This window comes from Silurus meridionalis, chromosome 15 (assembly GCF_014805685.1).
Source record: "Silurus meridionalis isolate SWU-2019-XX chromosome 15, ASM1480568v1, whole genome shotgun sequence".
NCBI classification, from domain to species: Eukaryota; Metazoa; Chordata; class Actinopteri; order Siluriformes; family Siluridae; genus Silurus; species Silurus meridionalis.
Window position 1 is genome coordinate 18,553,809 of NC_060898.1, and position 20,050 is coordinate 18,573,858.

General features: G+C 39.5%; 1 protein-coding gene across 8 annotated transcripts in view; it reads left to right on the forward strand.

Moving 5' to 3' along the window:
* Positions 1 to 20,050, forward strand: part of nrxn2a (neurexin 2a) — a 399,544-nt gene that overhangs the window by 59,241 nt on the left and 320,253 nt on the right. For all 8 annotated transcript variants that reach the window (XM_046867424.1, XM_046867425.1, XM_046867418.1 and 5 more), the window contains exon 2: positions 15,961 to 17,138. In XM_046867424.1, coding sequence (XP_046723380.1) covers positions 16,418 to 17,138 — 721 coding nt within the window. In that variant the 5' untranslated portion in view covers positions 15,961 to 16,417. The remainder of the gene's footprint in view (positions 1 to 15,960; positions 17,139 to 20,050) is intronic.

Below are 20,050 nucleotides of genomic sequence, written 5' to 3' on the forward strand. Positions count from 1 at the left end.
GTTCTTAGTGCCTGTCAGTAATAGTAAAAGGGTTAGTGGTTGTTGTCCTGCTAGAGCCAGTGATAGGAGAGCTTCTCACTGCCTGCCAGTATCAGTAAATGGTTCGGGCTTGTTGTACTTGCTTAATCCAGTAAAATAGGATGCTCTCCGTGCCTGTGTGTAATAGTAAAAGGTTACTGGTTGTTGTTACTGCTAGATTAGGAAAAGAAGATGTTCTTAGTACCTGTCAGTGACAGTGTAAGGATACTGTTTGTTGTACATGCTAGTTCCAATGAAAGTAAAGGGCTAGTGGATGTGGTAACTGCTAGAGCCAGTGAAGGATGATGTCTTTAGTGCATGTCAGTAATAGTAAAAGGGTTAATGGTTGTTGTACCTGCTAGAGCCACTGGAAAAACATAGGTTAATGTTCTCAGTGCCTGTCAGGCACAGTACAATGGTAAGTGGTTGTTGTACCTGCTAGATCTAGTAAAGCAAGATGTTCTCAGTGCCTGTCAGTAACAGTGAAAGAATTTGTGGTTGTACTTGTTTGATCCAGTGCATGAAGAGGTTATTAGTGTCTGTCAGTAACAGTAAAAGGTTAGTGTTTTTGGTCCTGCTAGATCCAGTAAAGGAGGATGTTCTTAATACCTTTTAGTGACAGGAAGAGGTTAATAGTTACTGTACCTGGTAGATCCAATGAAGTGAGATGCTTTCAGGGCCTGCCAGTAACATCAAAAGGTTAGTGGTTGTTGTCCTTGCTAGATCCAATAAATAAAGATGTTCTTAGTGCATGTCAGTAACAGAAAAGGTAACTGGTTGTTGTACCTACTAGATCCAGTGAACAATAATTATTCAGTGCCTGCCAGTCTCAGTCAAAGCCTCTAATTGCTAGCACAAGGGAAGGAATAGTGCCTGTCAGGTCGAGTGAATTGCCGTGAATATTTTTCCTTACTCGTTCTAATGTTTAAAAATGAAAAAGATCATACCTGGAAGGCCGGTATAGCTTTTACAATGTCAAGTGACAATATGGTTTCTGTGCCTGTCGGTACCAACAAAAGAGGCGTGGCTTGTGTGCGTTTCTGTCACTGCAAGAATCGCAGTCTTTTTCTGCAAGGCCCAGTGAACATAGTGTGTCTCTTGAAAGAGGAATAGCCTGTGCTTCTCAGTCTTATTGAAAGCGGCGTGGCCTGTGCACTTCAGTCTATCAGCAAGAGGCGTGGCTTGTGCACATCAGTCTAATAGCAAGAGGCGTGGCCTGTGCATGTGAGTCTAATAACAAAAGGCGTGGCTTGTGCACATCAGTCTAAAAGCAAGAGGTGTGACCTGTGCATGCGAGTCTAATAGCAAGAGGTGTGGCTTGTGCACGTCAATCTAATAGCAAGAGGCGTGGCCTGTGCACGTCAGTCTAATAGCAAGAGGTGTGGCCTGTGCACATCAGTTTAAAAGCAAGAGGCGTGGCCTGTGCATGTGAGTCTTAATAACAAAAGGCGTGGCCTGTGCATGTCACTCTCATAGAAAGAGACATTTCTACATACCAGTCAAGTGGGCTATCAGGTGGAGCTGATATGCCTGTCAGTCTAAATGAAGGCCTGTCATGCCCAGTGAAATAGGCACGACGACATGCCAGTGGCCTCTACTTCTGCAGCTAACACTCTTTATTTTAACAGAGTATTGTCCTATAGCTTAGTGCATACATTAAGATGCATAAAAACAAGGTTGTGTGTTTTTGTGTGTGTGTGTGTGTGTGTGTGTGTGTGTGTGTGTGTGTGTGTGTGTGTGTGTGTGTAAGCTTCAATGATCAGAGCTTATTATACTCCAAAATCGAACGTGCTTGATAAGGTCAGGGCAGTGTGAGGCTGACTGTCTTACACACTTTTAATGTGGAATTACTAAATGTTAGGTGTGTGTGTGTGTGTGTGTGTGTGTGTGTGTGTGTGTGTGTGTGTGAGGTTTTTTCTAGAATGTGCTGTGATCATAAATAAACTCAAGTAGGTTTAGCCTTATCAGTTATTGCTAATGCTAGAGTTCCTTCAGATGTCTCGGGATTGTGTACGGTTGTGTAAAATGTAGCAGCGCCCACTGAAAACTGTCATAAAAGTCCCAACCAGTTAGTCTTGATTAGAGATCGTATCGAGCAATTTAGCCAATGTGTGTTTTCAGGTCGATTCTAAGGCCCAGGACAGAGCCGTGCTCTGGACAGAAGAGCTTATTTAAAGACCTTGCATTCACTCTTGAGAACTGTTGATCTTTCCGGAATTGATTTCCTTTGTGTTCAATTTGCAGAAGGCCTGACGCGCTACACATCTGCCATCCGTTGTGAGGTGTTGAGAACACATATTGATCTGATTCCCAAGGAATGGCTTGTTCTCAACCATTTAAGGAAACACTGGCAGAGAGGTGTGAAAGGAATCGCTTATAGGAAGCCACATAGCTGGATAGCTGGAGATCCCCAGATATTCTATATCGGCCTGCGATTGATTTTGGCTGCTAAAAAAAATAAGCCATGCAATCGACCAGTGACAGGATGCTGAGAAAGTGCTAATTGTCATTGCTGATTAGTTCAGGGCAATTAAAATGAAAGAAAAGGTGGCTAAAATAGAGGTGGTATATAAGTGGTTAAGGCATTGGACTCTGGATCGTAAGTTCATAAGTTCAAATCCCAGCATAATCAAGCTGCCGCTGTTGGGCCCTGGAGCAAAGCTCTTAACCCTCAACTGCTTAGTTGTAATTTGCACTGGATAAGGGCATATGCCAAAAATGTATATGTCAAATAGCACCACATCTGCATTTTATTTTTATTTAAGTGTTCCTGTAGCTAATATAAGTCATATTCTTTAAAGCATATTTTAAAGCAAAAACCATATTAAATACATTTATATACTACACATTACTGCTGAACAGTTTGACACAATTCAGTGTAAAACATCTACGATGTTAAATGTGATTTATTGTTTGTAGCATGTTTATAAACACTACCATATATGGCAAAAGTATTGAGACACCTGACTTTTCCAGCCACATGTTGCTCTTTGCCACAAAGTTGGAGGCACACAATAGTATAGGATGTTTTTCTGCACGGTTGCATGAAATCCTCACCCCACTTGAACTAGGAGACCCAAATCTGACATGACAATGGTTATGTATGCCAGCTTCATGGCATACATAAGTTGGAGTGGAAGATCTTGAGTGAGGTGCTATGGAGTTCTGACCTCAACCGTACTGAGCACCCTTGGGATAAATTGGAGCACTGAATGCACCCCAGGCCTCCTCACCTTCATCAGTACCGGATTTACTAATGCCCTTGTGATTGAATGAGCACAAATTTTACACCCTAACTCCAAAATCTAGTGGAACATCAGAGGAGGAGAGTGAAGGCTATTCTAATAGCAAATAGGGATGTTAGAATAAGACAAAAAGCTGAATGATAATTTTGTTAATTTTTTAAGTGTGTATAGTATGTACAGTTAGCAGGGGGTACAGTATTGGTTGCTACACAACCTCAGCAGAGAAGCAGTTGACTTGTTGCTCGTATTTGGCACAGGCAACCAAAACTGCCACACAATTTAACTTTAAAATTAAAAGCACATTCAAACCCACTGGTCCAGAAGGAAATTTATATTTTTCCCACATGACAGACTTGCATTTTTTATGCACGTCCTTTTCAAGGCTCTCTCCCATCCAGAAGGCACAGAGTTAGCTTTATTTATGCACCAACGGGTCGCTGCTTAATCCTGGGCTCCGTTTTTTGGTCTCCGCCGGCGACACGCAACAAATGAGAAAGCTCAGCAGGATTTGAGGAATCACACATACAGTGTTTGCTGCATCTCGACCCCGCTGCCCTCTCGACACACGACGTAGCACTATTTCAGACCCGGGTCTCCGGAGACCTTTTCATCCCCTCAACCTGAGCACACTCCTCCATCTCCCCTGCCTCGTCCCCTCCACCTCCCACCAGCGTCGTACACCTCAAGGGGAATATTCAGCCCAAGCTACTGGATAGAGATTAAACTGTTTCCTCCGTTCCCCAATGACAGATAACAATATGACACAGCACATATTTCCGACGTTTATTTGTTGCCAACTCTGCATCGTCCTAAAAAAAGCTCCCCCCACACACCCAGAGAAGGAACTGGGAAAATGGTGCTGTCTGTCTTTCTAGGTGAAGGTTCCTTTCAAAGCAGCACTGCACCATTTTATATCAGTGCCTGCTTTACGCCTGTTTATTCTACAATTACGCTCTGCCTCTGGATCGAAGGAACTCATATATAGTAATTGGATCTTATGGTTATATGCTTTAACCTGTCATTACAAGCTTGACAGTTTGTCAGTGACTGGGCAGCACAGCTGTGGCTGCAAATAGAATAGCAATATGTCAATCAACAACAAAACACCACACCTCCCTCTTTTCGATCCTTTCCTCCTTGTTCTGTGAATAAATAATCGTTATTATGAATTCCTTCCACTTGCGGCCGAGCCTGGTGAAACCTATAAAAGAAACATAGCATTCAGACGTACTGTATGAAGCAGATGTTCTCAGACGTACAGCATGAAGCAGATGTTCTCAGACACACAGTATGAAGCTGAAGGCTATGGGTATATAAATATACTATATGTGTGTATACAGACCCTAGAATGCTAATATCCATTTTATCATTTAAATATCAGCTCTGGTTGTAGCTGTGTATATACCGGTAGCTCCTGATATTACTTACAGGTTTTTTTTTCTGGCTGATATGCCCTGTATCCTGCTGTCTTCGCTGTTCTCCTTCTGTCTGCATGTGCCATCTTATTCTCTAATCTCATTTCAGGTCATATTAAAAACCTGTTCTTTTCGGCCAGCTGTCTGAAGAAATGGGTTCTTTGGTATTGATGTAGGCTTGTTTTTACACCTACTTTTTAAGCTTTTAATGGTAAAATTCCTCTTTCCCTGCATCACCATATAAGTGTAGGAAAACAATCCTTGGCAGGGTGGTGTGATACAGCCGGATGTAAAGCAGAGCCACTGTTACTGCTAGTGTTTATAATTCTAAAATCAAGCACATTTGTTGAAAGTTAGACTTGTACACAAGCAGGTACAAGCCAATTTGTCGAAATAGCATTTAAGTTTTAAAAGGGGAGGTGGTAACTAAATGGTTACGGCTTTGGACTTTGGATCCGAAGATCGCTGCCACTCCTGGGGCTCTAAAAAGGCTCTTAAACCTTATAGATGCTTAACTGTATGTAAGTTGCTCTGGATAAGTGCATCTGCCAAATGCCTTATACAGTACAGACAAGGTGTGTCCAAACTTTTGGTCTGTACTGTATATATATATTATATATACAGTACAGACCAAAAGTTTATATATATATATAGTACAGACCAAAAGTTTGGACACACCTTCTCATTCAAAGAGTTTTCTTTATTTTTTTCATGACTATGAAAATTGTAGAGTCACTGAAGGCATCAAAACTATGAATTAACACATGTGGAATTATATACATAACAAAAAAGTGAACTGAAAATATGTCATATTGTAGGTTCTTCAAAGTAGGCATCAAGAGAATGCCAAGAGTGTGCAAAGCAGTAATCTAAGCAAAAGGTGGCTACTTTGAAGAACCTAGAATATGACATATTTTCAGTTGTTTCACACTTTTTTTGTTATTTATATAATTCCACATGTGTTAATTCATAGTTTTGATGCCTTCAGTGTGACTCTACAATTTTCATAGTCATGAAAATAAAGAAAACTCTTTGAATGAGAAGGTGTGTCCAAACTTTTGGTCTGTACTGTATGTATTTACAGTTACGCCATTTGACAGACATCCTTATCCTTATCCAGAGCAACTTACATTTATCTCATCGCCTTAACTACTAAACTACAAACCTCCCATTGTACACTAGCCAATTAGTGTACACAAGTATTTCTTAATTTCAAACACGCGGACACGTTTTAGTGTTACAGTACACATGCAGTAGCTTCACCTTGCTTAGTGTAGTCTCTGAGATAATGTAGCTAGCTTTGGGTTAATTGGTGTGGGACCTGAATTTGGGTGGCAGCAAGACTAGTTTGTTTGGACATGTATTTAAAAAAGACAAACCAATCTCATTCAAGTCAAAAGTGTGCTTCTTGCTGGTCTTAACAATCCAGCAATCATCTGTAAGTTACTCTTTATATGAATATTTTTTGTGTTGGCATATTTAGATTTTGTATTATTTTTTGTCTGTATGGGAGCATCATCGACACGTATTTTCTATAGAAATTATAATGTACGACAATAAACACATCGATTAGATCTGCCTTATTAGAAAATGAACCGACTCATTCCGACCCATTAGAATCGGTCGAAAAAATACAACAGCACTGTGTTCTCATAATCAGCAAATTCGATTCTCTGCTTTCAAGGATACCACTATAATTAGAACACTATAAGCAGTGGCTTATAAAAAGGATATTTTTTTCTTCTCCAGCTCAAATTACAGCAACTCACTCCGGTAGGATGTTGACAGGGGGTATGGTGCAGGATATAGAGGTGCACCAGGGGTTAAAGGAAGCTCTGAATGTGAACATGAACAGCCCTACTTATCATTTTTACACTGTAGAGAGAATCATAGATCACATAGATACATAGATCCTGCTTCGCTGCAGTGTAGCTTTTATTCATATTGCAGACCACACACACACACACACACACACACACACACACACACACACACACACACACATAGAAGCAAAACTAAAGATGAAGTATAATATGTATACTTGAGACAAAATGTAAAAAATAAATTATGCCAAATTGAAAATTCAGGTTTTTTTTTTGCAATAGCACCATTTCATTTCATTCATACATTAATCCACTTTAGGTCTAATCTGTCGTAGGCTGTCATAGGCTGTTGTAGGCCATATTACCTAGGCCACTAGTTGACTGAAGTAAGGATTCAAGAGGAAAAAAGAGCATGCTGGATATTTATATTGATTATTATCTGAAATAAATAGACATGTGAATTGAATTATCCAGTCACGTTGTAGTAAATAACATTTTTTTTTCTTACAAAATAGATATTGGTTAAATTTGTCAAATCTTAGTCATCAGAAAAATTTCCAGAGCAATTTTAGCTTGGTAGTTTACAAAAAAAAAAAACCCCAAGCAGGAATTAATACATTTATTTTCTGCTTTTATACGGTTTTACAGAATTCACTATTAAAGCTTTTTTCCTTTCACTAACTGTATGCTGGCTAAATAAATGTTCCTGCCAGCTTTAACAGCACAGCAAATATTTAAGTCTTTTTCTTTTACCTTCAGTACAATAACATTGTGGTGAATGAGGCAGGATGCCTGTGTGTATACTCATTTGTCTGAATCTGAGACTTGTAGTTATTATCCATAGCTGGGGTAATAGGTGTAAGTACACATGAAGGCAACATCAAACAAGAATAATTCATAATCAATAATGATAATGCGGACACTGCAACAGAAAAATAACCTCAGAATGCACAATGTCTGATACTCAGTCACAACAGCATGTAAATAGACACAGCACAAAAGGGGAAAGAACCAACGACAGTGCAGAGGTGGAGACAGGACCAGATCACCTGCAAAGTCAGAATTCAAACAAAAGCATATGGAGCAAAAAGCATAGGCAAACAGCAGTCGCCGTGCTGAGAAGGGCAATTCATGACGAATTAGGATTGCGAAGCAGCCGAAGCAAGTTGAGCTAATGTTTCAACAATAGCTTAGCCAAACTGATCAGTGCAGAAAGGTCCGGCGTGTCCTCTGTGGAACCATTTGGTGCTCAAGGCAGATATTTTGAAAAATTGATTAATAAAGAAGCAGTGAAAATCTAATAAGAAATGTCTCTCCACCCTATATAATGTACTTTATAGAGCTTTTATATTCTTCGCAGTGCACCATACATCAAATCCGAGGCCCATTTAGGATCGACTAGAGTATTTAATGCGCGCCTTTTTGCCCAATGAAGTGTGTCCACGGTCCACGGGTGTGCGAAGGAATTCAAATAGCTCGAGGTGACGGTGTTCGCCGACATCCACACTAAATCTGGCAAAAAAAAAATTGTGTGTCGGTATATCGATGCAGGGGGCGGAAGAGATTAATGCAAATATGCATGGTCACTGCAATCTGATTATTATTCATATCATGTATAGATCGATAAAGATAATTTCTGTTTCTGTCCTGTCAAACAATTTTCCTGGCGCTCGAGCGAATGCTGCTTCTGTAGGTGAACTTACATCCAAGAAAGGCTTTGGAATCTGGTTTTCTGCTTCTGGATCCTGAGCTTTTTCAGACGGTCTCCATATTGTATATGCATGTGGATTTCCTACATGTTCTCCGGTCTAGGTCAGGTCACTGTGTAAATGTGTATATGGATGTGTGTGTGTGTGTGTGTGTGTGTGTGTGTGTGTGTGTGTGTGTGTGTGTGTGTGTTTGTGTGTGTGTGAATGGTTGTTTGTGTGGATGGTGTTTTCCAGTTCAGCACCTTATTGAATTAGGAATTTTTGTTTTGTCAAAAAATTTACATTTGTTCATTCATTTCTGTATTTCTCCCCAGTTTGAGCTTTTCAATTCTCTGCCAAATACACAGACAAAGCATTATAACATTATGACCGGTGAATAACACTGATTATCTCCTCATAATGGCACTGTTAGTGGGTAAATATATTAGACAACAGGTCAACATTTTGTCCTAAACGTTGATGTGTTAAAAGCAGGAAAAATGGGCAAGAGTAAGGATTTGAGTGAGTTTGACACAAGGTCGAAATTGTGATGATGACCGGGTCAGAGCATCTCCAAAACCTCAGCTCTTGTGGGGTGTTCTCTGTGCAGTGGTCAGTATCTATCAAAAGTGGACCAAGGAAAGAACAGTGGGTCCAATAGATGAGCTGCTGCAGCTCAAATTGCTGAAGTTAATGCTGGTAATGTTTGATGGGTCAGAACTGTTTTACCAGCAAAAGGCAGCTGGTTATATTGTTATCTGGTTGGTGTACTTGGTGCTAACAGTCAGCTAGCGTAATGCCATCTCTGTCACCTTAGCAGCACAGCCAGTTTGGTTCTTGGCATATTCTGGATTTAAACTCCTAAACTTCGGTGACTACCTGCTCCAACAACACAATGCCCAAATAAAAACTTTCTTTCGGCTTCTCCCATTAGGGATCGCCACAGCGGATCATCCGCATGTTCGATTTGGCACATGTTTTTATGCTGGATGCCCTTCCTAACGCAACCCTCCCCATTTATCCGGGCTTGGGACCGGCGCTAAGGCTTGTGCAACCCTAATGGCTGGGGTTGGTTCCCTGACCGGGGATCGAACCCCGGCCGTAGCGTTGAGAGCGCCGCATCCTAACCACTAGACCACCAGGGAACCTTAATGCCCAAATACCATGTGCAAGATATTTTTTTTTAAATGAAAACCCATGAATACAGAATGCCTTAGTGCCATTGTAAGCTTAGTGCTTAGAGTGGCTACTGCAGTGTATGTATTGTGTAAGTGTCTGATGAATGGAGGCAGGTGGGCTATGAAGAAGAAGAAGAAGAAAAAATAAGGTCTAGTCTGGGTCACACAGCCATAGCCAAGTCAAAGAGTTTGCACTCCAGTCTGAACTCTTTGTCTCTGAACTCGTCCGTTATGACACACAGGTCGGCTTAGCCGAATCATTTGGGAGCTTCTGCTTTGAACTTGTTTTAACTGACCTCTTTACGGTTAAATAGGATTTCGGCTGCATCTCAGGCTCCACAACTGATCTCGCAGCCAAAACCTGGTGACTGGAGGTTATGAGCGCCGGAGCTGGCTAGGCTTCGGTCATGGTGCTGAATGGACGCTTAGCTTTTTCGGCCAGAGCAGGGACGCTCTAGCTCATGTCAATCTCACTGACTGTACAGCACAATGCTGCATGCGCATCTGCTGTTAAGACCTCGAGCCAACTCGGGGAACGCTCGGTGAGGAGACGTTTCTCTGGAACTGTCAGTTGTGGCATGTGGGTGGCTGAGGAACCCTTTGTTTTTTAATCATGCAGATTTGATTAATCTAATTAAAACGAACAGAGAGAGGAAGGAATGCCAAGCAGGCCTGCGATTGTTAATTGAAAAAGAATCGACTAAGCCATGTGTGATCTTTAAGTAGAAACCGGATCAAAGGAACCTCTCGTACCTCTCCAGCAAAGGTCTGTTTGCAAAGGCCCTATTTTTGCATGCATGCCGCGGAAGCATTTTTTATCTCAGCGCATCCCTGTGCTTTGCTCCTAACCGCATTGTTATTGCAAATCTCTGATATACCGGCATATTGATTTCGGAAGCAAGGTGTGATCAGCACATTAAAGAGACTCTGCAGGGTTGTTTTTTTTTTTTTTTTTTATCTACTGCATTTATCTGTAGTGTACGTGTGATCCCATGCTAAGAAACTCGATCAATAACTGCTGATGTGAATGACTCGTATTCAATTCGATTCCATTTTGTTTGTATAGCACTTTTAACAATAGACCGTGAAGGAAATTTGCTTTACAGTAATCCGGGTGTGGATTTCTGTTCAGAGCTGTAATGAGCAATCCAGAGGTGACAGGGCACAGAAAAAACAACCAGCACCAAGAAAAAGCTTTTCAAGGGACCCAAATATAACCTGTTTAAAATAATGAGATAATAGATTATATCTGGATATTATAAAATAAAGCGTATTCTGTATGAGCATCAGAGTCTTAATGAGTACAGTTCTTACGGATATGGGGGCTACTAAAGAAAGAGCACGACTTGGGTGTGATAGGAATCATCACTCTGCTAATCAGCTCAAATGCTTATTACTTGGAATTGAAATACGGGTAGGAAAAATCAATACAAATATCACATGATTCTCAAAGACCTTTCACTGATATACAGTAGGAACTGAAGTATATGGCAGAGCAAAACACCTTTGTTGCATTTAAAAATTTAATGTACTCATTTGATGTTTATAAAAAATATTGATTTATCAATCAATTAATTTATTCGTGTGTTTAGTTGTAATTATTTATTTGTTCGAATTCATTCTCTCCAAAAAAATAAATAGTTATTCTATTTTTATTTAATCCTATCACTTTTTTTTTAGCCTTAAGTGGCGGATTGTCGAAGTTGAGGGTGGATTAAATAGGTTTTAAGAGTGGATTAGAGGGATGAGATGGATGGATGGATGGATGGATGGATGGATGGACTTTATCAATCCCTAAGAGCAAATATAGAATGGGTGGGTATGAGGCTGGACAGAGCCTTTGTGGAATGTTAAATGTGTGGCATGTCCTTTTTGCTACTGTAAATATATCTTTAAAATACACCATATGAACAACAGTATTGGGACACCTGGGTTTTCCAACCCAAACTGTTGCCACAAAGTTGGAGGCACACAATTGTATAAAATGTCTTTGAATGCAGTTGCATTACATACAGACCCAAACCCGTCCCAACAGGACAATGCTCCTGTGCACAAAGCCAGCTTCATGAAGAAATGGGTTTTATTGGAAGATCTTGAGTGGCCTGCTACAGACCTCTGACTTCAACCTTATTGAACACCTTTGGGATAAATTATTTCTGACTGCATTTCAGGCCTCGTCACTTCACCTACATCATTACCTAACTTTACTAACACCCTTGTGATTGAATGAGCACAAATCTCTAAAAGAACAATCCAAAATCTAGTGGAGAGACTTTCCCAGAAGAGTGAAGGTTATTATAACACCTAATGGGTAAAAGTAATAATAGTAATAATAATAAATTCAGAAACCATATTTCAACATTTTTTTTTACAATTTGAAACATTATATCAGTTTCTAGTCAGTTTGTGATTATTTTATGCTATCTATAATATCAATTTATCATATCATTGATATCATTATATCACCATCAGCTTGAAGTAATCAGAGTCAGGTATTCAGGTTGTTCTCTCAGTACCACATTGAAATTCTTGACCATGGCAATCACATGCTTTAGAAATACTTCAGCTATTAATTATGCTGAACGATGGTGTCCTTTGAATATATGGTTTTATATCATTAGATCCCTGGTAACGGCGCAATACAGATGACTTGCGCCACCATGACTACAGGAAAACATGCAGAACGCTTTGTTAGGTCTGGCTCTCTGACTCGGCTCATCATTATGCTCCATGATGAAGTGATGCATCATGCTCAAGGGCAGATAATGACCTTAATGACAAAGACTGAGCAGAAAGAGAGAGCGAGCGGGAGAAGGAGCGAGGACGGGATTTGTCTCTATTTGGAATCCTAACGTAGCTGTAATTAAAATGTGCATTATGTTTAACAAGGCCATATCTCTTCGGTTTCAAATCCCGAGCGAAAGCACGCTGACTTTGCCTGGTGTTATATGAGGTATGAAGGAAACACTGAGCATAACTCCTACTTCACATGACACTTTGGTATTCTGCATTTGTTTTTTAAATGTATTTTTTTCCTACCAGCTTTGCGTCTAGTGTTCACGGTCCCCGAGCAAACGTAACCCGCTCGCTCATCTCCTGTGTTAAAAAAGAAATTACATGGATGATATATTTGAATTGGCGAAGGACTGACTGTCATAGAAGGCAATCTGATCTAAATTGAACTACTTTTCATTCCAATTATTCTGGAAGAGTCTCATTTACCCTCCCACCCCCTTTTCTTTTGTGCAGAACAGCTGATGAACACTGCAGGCTGCACCAAAGACATTAATAGTTACTAAATCCTGTGACTTCTGCATAACATTCCTAGAAACTACTTTCTGTAGACACATCACATGTGAAACATCTGTTTCATTGTTTCGTTGAGTTTTTAGACTAGGAACGCTCCAGAAAGAATGAGCGCTTTTTTCTTTTTTCTTTTTTAACAGCATTGGTTGGAAAGTTGTCCCCGGAGGAGAAGACACCACAGTCGACAGACAGAAAGCTGCTTTTATCACTTCTGAGGTCTTTAGAGAAGTATTATACACGATCGCAGTCATTAATTCTGAAGCAAAATGAGAAATTAGACTCACATTTGGTGTGATGGAGTTAATTTCTCAGGGCGTGTGAAGTTGAGTTTATTGTACAGGCTTTAATTTTTCTTGAAGTTGATGAGAACAGAAATGGGCTTGTAAGCTTTTTTTTTTTTTTTGGACTATCTGCGACTCTTTACTGTCTAAGTGGTTAAGGCTCTGGGCTACTAATTGAAAGGTTGGGGGTTCAAGCACTGGTATTGCCAAGCTGTCAGTAACGGACCGCTAAACAAGGCCTCTAATCTTCAATGCTCCCGGGGTGCTGTTTAATGGCTGACCCTGCACTCTGACCCCGGCGCCTAACATTGCTGGGATATGTGAAAAAAAAAGATTTCACTGTGCTATAAAGCACCTTTATTTATTTTCTTATATGCTTTGCTAAAAACATTTTTTATGCTTAAAGAGTTAAGCAAAGAGTGGATGATGAACATTCATGCAACAAACATCATCCACACTGTGATCAATGACTGGATCGAGTGCAATCAGAGCTACAATGAGCAATTTATTTATCTCTCTTTATGTATCCTTGGTTTGAATATATGTGCACATGTGCATGCACCATGCTGACTTTAGGTTTATGGTTAGATTGTAAATAAAGTTGTTAAAGAAAATACGACATGAGGACATTTGGATAGTGGGTTGTACAGTTATATAAGTTAGTAGTAGTATAAGTTAGGATTTAATGGTGTTGTAAAATAATTGCACATTGTACTGTATAACATATGCAGAACGTCTCCTGGTCGGTGCTATTTAGTCTCTTGTCCTGCACTGCTTGTAATAGATTGCACACACTGCACTTTATGTGTCAAGGAAACTTACTTTAGTCCTTAGCGCTGTGTTCTGTTATGTAGCTCTATGTTGTTTGTATGTAGCACCAGGGACCTGGAGAAACGTTGCTTCATTTCTCTGCATACTGCGTCAGTTATACGTGGTTGATATGACAATGAAAGCTTCTTGAATCTTGATTTGAAAAATAAACTACACATTGGAAGTGAGGATACTGTATTAAAATGCTCAGTGCTCAGTGAATTCAACCGCTTTCATGCATAGTGCTTTATTTTCATTCTTACTTCATAGATGTTGGTGAATATCTTTCACAGATACTCGTGTTTTAACATACATAGTATAGTGTGTATGTATATATATATATATATATATATATATATATATATATATATATATATATATATATATATACAGTATATATATACTACATATACATATATACATATATATTATAGTACTGACATTTCTTTTTACTTAAGTTAAAGTTAAGGAGTTTGGGCTCTGACATGTACTAAAAAGTAGCCGGTAACTGGACCTCACTTTATATTAATATTTGGGCTGTCAATAGATTAAAAATATTTAATCGCGATAAATCACGATTGTCATGAGTTAACTCAAGATTAATCACACATTTTAATCTGTTACAAATGTACCTTAAATTAATACTTTTCATGTTTTAATACACTAATCAACATGGGCATGGACAAATATGGATGCTTTTTGCAAATGTATGTTTTTTTATTAGTGAAACCAAAATCAACATAGAGCATGAAAACAAAATATTCTTGTAAATGTATTAAAGTAATAATGGTGTTTTAATCAAATCAATCTGATATGTAAATCAAGACACCAAACGCAACATTTGCCAGCTTTCCACATGGACAGTAAATCATCAGATAATTGTTTTAATTGGTTTAATTAAAAATAGACCCTTTACAGATTCAGGTGATGTATTGCTCTTATTTGTACAATGAAAAAACTTAGCTCGTTTCGGCGTTATGAGGAAAAAATGCCACAGGGCGCACCGGCGTGTTTGTCGACCTCAGAGGGTAAATTATCGGACGTGTGTATGATGGCAGATTTTGGTGTTTGATTTGAGAGTCTCGCATCAATAAAATACAAATGTTAACTGATTAAAAATTATTTTTGTTAAAGTTTGTTTATTTATATCTATATATTAACAAATGGATTCGTTAATAAATGGGTGATGCGGTGCAGTTTTTTATTTATATTTAGTATAAAAATGGTCAAACAGAAATGCGCATTGCATTAATCGCGCGTTAATAAAATTTGTGACGTCAAAATAAATTTGCGTTGACAGCTGTAATTAATATATTAATACAAAATAATTTTTTGATTTTGTTACCCAATGAATGTATCCAGGCTGAACAACCACCATATAGAACACAATGTGATCAGGAAGGTCTCTGTTCTCAGTCATGTTTACATCACTGACTCCCTCTGTCTCATCCACGTAAACCCCATACTTCTTACTGCATTCTGTCCTGCTTCTTGTTTTATTCGTAAACTAGTCTACATCTGTGGTGTGTGAGAGCCAGGAAATGACACCAGTGGTAGATTGAAAAAGCCACGCAATGACAGGAAATATATTGATGGGATGAAAATGCCGCACAACGAGGAGAAAAATATTGACATTTCAAAAAATTGATTAAAGCCAAAGTAACAAACCTTTTTTGAAAATGTAAGAAATAGAAAGAAAAGATATTTGTGTTAAAATTCAATGATTGAAAGTAAAAATTTGTCAGAAAAATGAATAGTGAAGTGAAGTACTGATATCAGAAAAATCTACATCTTAAGTACAGTATTTGTACTTTGTTAATTCCCACCTCTGGTAATAATGTACAGTAGGGTCACCTTCCATAATATGACCTGTTATAGAATGTTATCTCTGTTACCACAGCATTCGTGTAATGTTTAAGGGAAAGTATGTCAAGTAAATATGATTAGTATCCCTGCAGTAAATCGTTAAATAGCTCTGTGAAACAGTATTTTTCTTCTCCTACTTTTCTTCTGATAGATTAGACTGGAATAGTTTGATCAAACATATAATATAGCTATGGGCTCGTGCCAGGAATACAAATAAGAATGTTTTGATCTATTATTTCTGTTTTTTTTTTTTATGCATACTTTACTGGCTTTTTTGTATTCATAGATACTAATGAGGATTTAACTTGTTATTTGCTTGTTTTTTTATAGGCCTGGGCAACAGAGGATTGTGGGAATGGCATCTCTTCCCACAATGGTGTGTCTTTGATCAGTGGAACATTGGCAAAGCGTCTCTGGAAGGACCCGTAGAAGAGTGAATGGAAGTCATGTGTCCTTTCTGCATTGCCGACTGCGAACAAACCAACAGTGAATAAAACCCTGAAATTAATTTCGTTCTTCACTTAAACGTGGGCTGCAAATTTAACATGTGGAATCAAGTAACATTGTGAGTCTTTGGATGTTGGAAGACTTTTCATGGAAATACAGGGAGAAAAATCAGGATGGAGAACCGAGTCGAAAGAAACTGTTAGATACTAGGGAGTTTTAGAATCCGAGGCCATCTATTTGCACAGTGCTATTTTCGAAAAGGCCAAATACATTAACGCGCCACGCTGGGAATAAATTTCTCCTCTGAACATCAGAAAAGCAGGATTAGGAGCGTGCCTGAATGAAGATGGCAAGAAAGTGGAGGTGTAGTGGGCGGAGACTGCGGATCTCGGTGCTGCTGTTGCTGCTGGCGGCTTTATCGCTGGCACTGGAGTTTGATGGCCTGCCAGGCCAGTGGGCACGCTATGGCCGTTGGGAGGCTGGCGCTACGGGTGAACTGAGCTTCGCAATGAAGACCAACGTGAGCGACTCCGTGCTTCTGTATCTGGACGACGGTGGCAACTGCGACTTTCTGGAGCTGCTGATCAGCGACGGTCGCCCTCTGCTACGTTTCGCGCTGCACTGTGGCGAGCCTGCTACGCTCCACATGGAGACACGAGTCAGCGACCAGCGCTGGCACAGGGTGCAGCTGGTGCGCAACTTCCGCCACACCACGCTGACGGTAGACAGTGAGGTCAAGGTGGCTGAGGTCAAATCCAAGCGTAAGGAGATGGTCGTGGCAAGTGACCTTTTCGTGGGAGGGATTCCTCCGGATGTGCGCCTTTCCGCTCTCACCTCCAGCACCGTCAAGTACGAGCCTCCATTCCGGGGCCTGATCGCCAATCTAAAGCTAGGAGAAGCGACTCCGGTCCTTCTGGACAGCCAAGGTGTGAAGATTGATCTGGAGTACCTTTGCAACAAACAGAACCCTTGTAGCAATGGAGGACACTGCTCCATCTACCAGAGCGATGTCCTGTGTGACTGCACTAACACCGGCTACAAGGGAAAATACTGCACTGAAGGTACGCCCGAGTGAATGTAGGAATGCGCATGAATATTCATGACATTTGACAATCTCCAGGAAGGCAGTGCAGTGGTAAAATGAAGGTTAACAGTCTGGTCCTGGTGGTACTCCACAGATTTAGGAGTTTTCCTATTATTAATGATTCGCTTGAGTGTTTTCCTTATCTTTCTTCTTCGCTCAGCTGGAGTGCCAGTTTGACCGCTGAGCAAAGATCATGTGGGAGTCCAGGCTGAATCTGGAATGATGAAACAGGCTTGTAGTGAAAGGCGGCCTGCTGCCTGTAGCTCAGTTTACAGTTGAAAAATCTCTCAAAACATCATTATAGTGAATTCGTGACTTAGATGCGTGGGTGAATACACCACTTTGAATGCATTACTTTCCAAGTGTGCTTGCTAGTTATAGCCAGACTATAGCGTCTGATGCTTTTTAGAGTTTGAGTTATATGCTTCTTCGCTATCACACTTTCATTTTAACAGGCAAGTTATAGATAAAACTTTATAACACAAACTAGAGCTATATTTTTTCTTTTCTTATTTTTTCTTTTTTTCTATTTTTTTTTTTTGTTTTCCTTTCCTTTCTATTCTTTTCTTTTCAGATTGAGTATGAACACGTTTTTTTTATACTATTACTGCTGTTGATCTGCAGTATTATAGCCTATTGTATTATAGGGTAGGGCTGTCATGAAGTGTTTTTTTTCCCCTGCTTTATCCTTCATAGCAATCATGAAAAGTGCAAACTTGCATGTTCACACACTTAGTCTAATAGACTCAGTGGAGGAAAAAAGTACTTCAGGAAGGCACTTCTGTACAGCTGCGTGCTGTCACTGCGTCATTGTTGTCAGCATCGGCTGATCATCGAGAACAATAGCTGTTATTTCCACTCACCTATCATTATCTATGTAGACCCTGGAAGTATCCATGTATCCTTAGTGCTCAGTGTTTGCTGAACTGAAGTGCTCTCACAAGCAGCAGTTTATTTGAGCACTTGCATACCTTTGTGTGTGAGCGAATCACAGTACGTTGGACTTTTCTAAATGACTACACTCTAGGGTCGGTTACCCTCACACCTCACAAAGGTACTGTTTAAACACCGTAAGAGTTTTTGCTGGTCTTGTACAGATTGTCATCGAGGACCACAATATCGTCTGCTGAGTTTGTGTGATCAGTTCATGTACATTTACATTTACAGCATTTAGCAGACGCCCTAATGCAAAGCGACGTACAAAAGTGCTATGAAGTCTCTATCAATTAATAAATCAAGACTGGTTAGCAACTAGGTTGCAATTTAATGATACTATCAGCCTAAACTCTGTTGAGTTTTTTTAAACAAACAGTTAAAATAAGTGCTTGTTCAGTTTTTCAGGAAGAGGTCTTCAACCGTAGTTGAAGTGACCAGCGGTGGACAGTAACGAAGTCAATGTAATTCGTTACTGTACTCATGTGACTTTTTCACGTATCTGTACTTTACTGAAGTATTTCTATTCGGGGAGAATTTAACTTTAACTTCAATACATTTCAAAGTCAAATATCTTTTTTCTCAAATCCATTTCCACAAATCAGTCGTCTCTTTTTTTTTTATGAGGATAAAAACTTATCTGGTCAATCACTCTGCAACAACCAATCAGGGTCGAGCACATACTCTGTTTCAAACTTGTTTTCATTCTCGCTTGGTGTGTATCTACTCATCACCAACATACAGTTCAGCCTCAGTTCAACAGCAAGAACATTTTGAAAGGAATAAATAATGAAAGAAACTCCAGACTCGAACTCGCCACAACACACGTGGTCTTAATTGCGTGATTTCTTTTTTTAAGTAATTGAAAACAAGGTTTCATGTTCATGATAATTTGTAATAGATATCAATCAGTGTTGGACTCATTAATATCATTTTATTAATAGATTGTTGTGTAAAGATTAATATTTGAGTCTTTTCAGCAGGGGAATCCCCTTCAATTATGATTTGGGAAGCCTTTCACTATCTTTAGTTTGTTTACTTTTTTTAATCACTTTCAGCTTTTGACTTTTAAATTTTTACTAAAAACTGATCTAAAGAAACTCCTTTGCTGTCGCCAAGTTGGAAACGAACTAACTAAACTTACGTACTGCAGAGCGTTCATAATCCGAGGTTCCACTGTTCTTTGTCCACCATCTCAGTGCCAGAAAAGTAAAGAGTTTTGATGTAGACACTCTTAATGTATGTTTGTTGAACATGGACTAGGATGAAATTATATGTAATACACTATATGGATAACAGTTGGTGGACACCTGAGCACAAATGTTTATGTGTTTTTTTAACATCTCATTCCACGTTTAGTCTTCATTCACAATTAGAATAAACTCCACTCTTCTGGAAATGTCACTAGATTTTTGGTTGGGGTCAGAGCTCTATAGCAAAGACATTTTATACAGTGGTGTCCCTTCAACATTGTGCCAACAGTTTGGAGAAGAAACACCTATGGCTGAAAACATCAGGTGTCCCAGTACTTGGCTATATAGTGTATTATGTGTTAATGGAGTGCAAGTCAATTAGCATTGCATTGAACCAGTAGTCACATCAGCACCCTTATACAAGCCATCTTTATAAATCTTTATCATTCAGAAGACTCTTGTCCGTTTTAAAGGTAGACATCACGCCTAAGTCTATTTCCTGCGTACTGCAGAACACAATAATAGCCGGTTCATGCTAATTACACGTCAGAACACAGTCTAGTGGTTACCATGTGCTCTAGAAAGCATTCAAGGTAACATACTGCGTGGCGGCTAATTAGGGTCATTCAGCAGCCGTGTCAGATCTTTGGGGATGTCACAAAGCGCTGTCATTATGAAAGTATGAAACGTAAGACTAAATCACCATGGCTCTGTACGGAAATGCATTCAGCCTGTATGTCGCTCTCTAATTGAAGAATCAGTA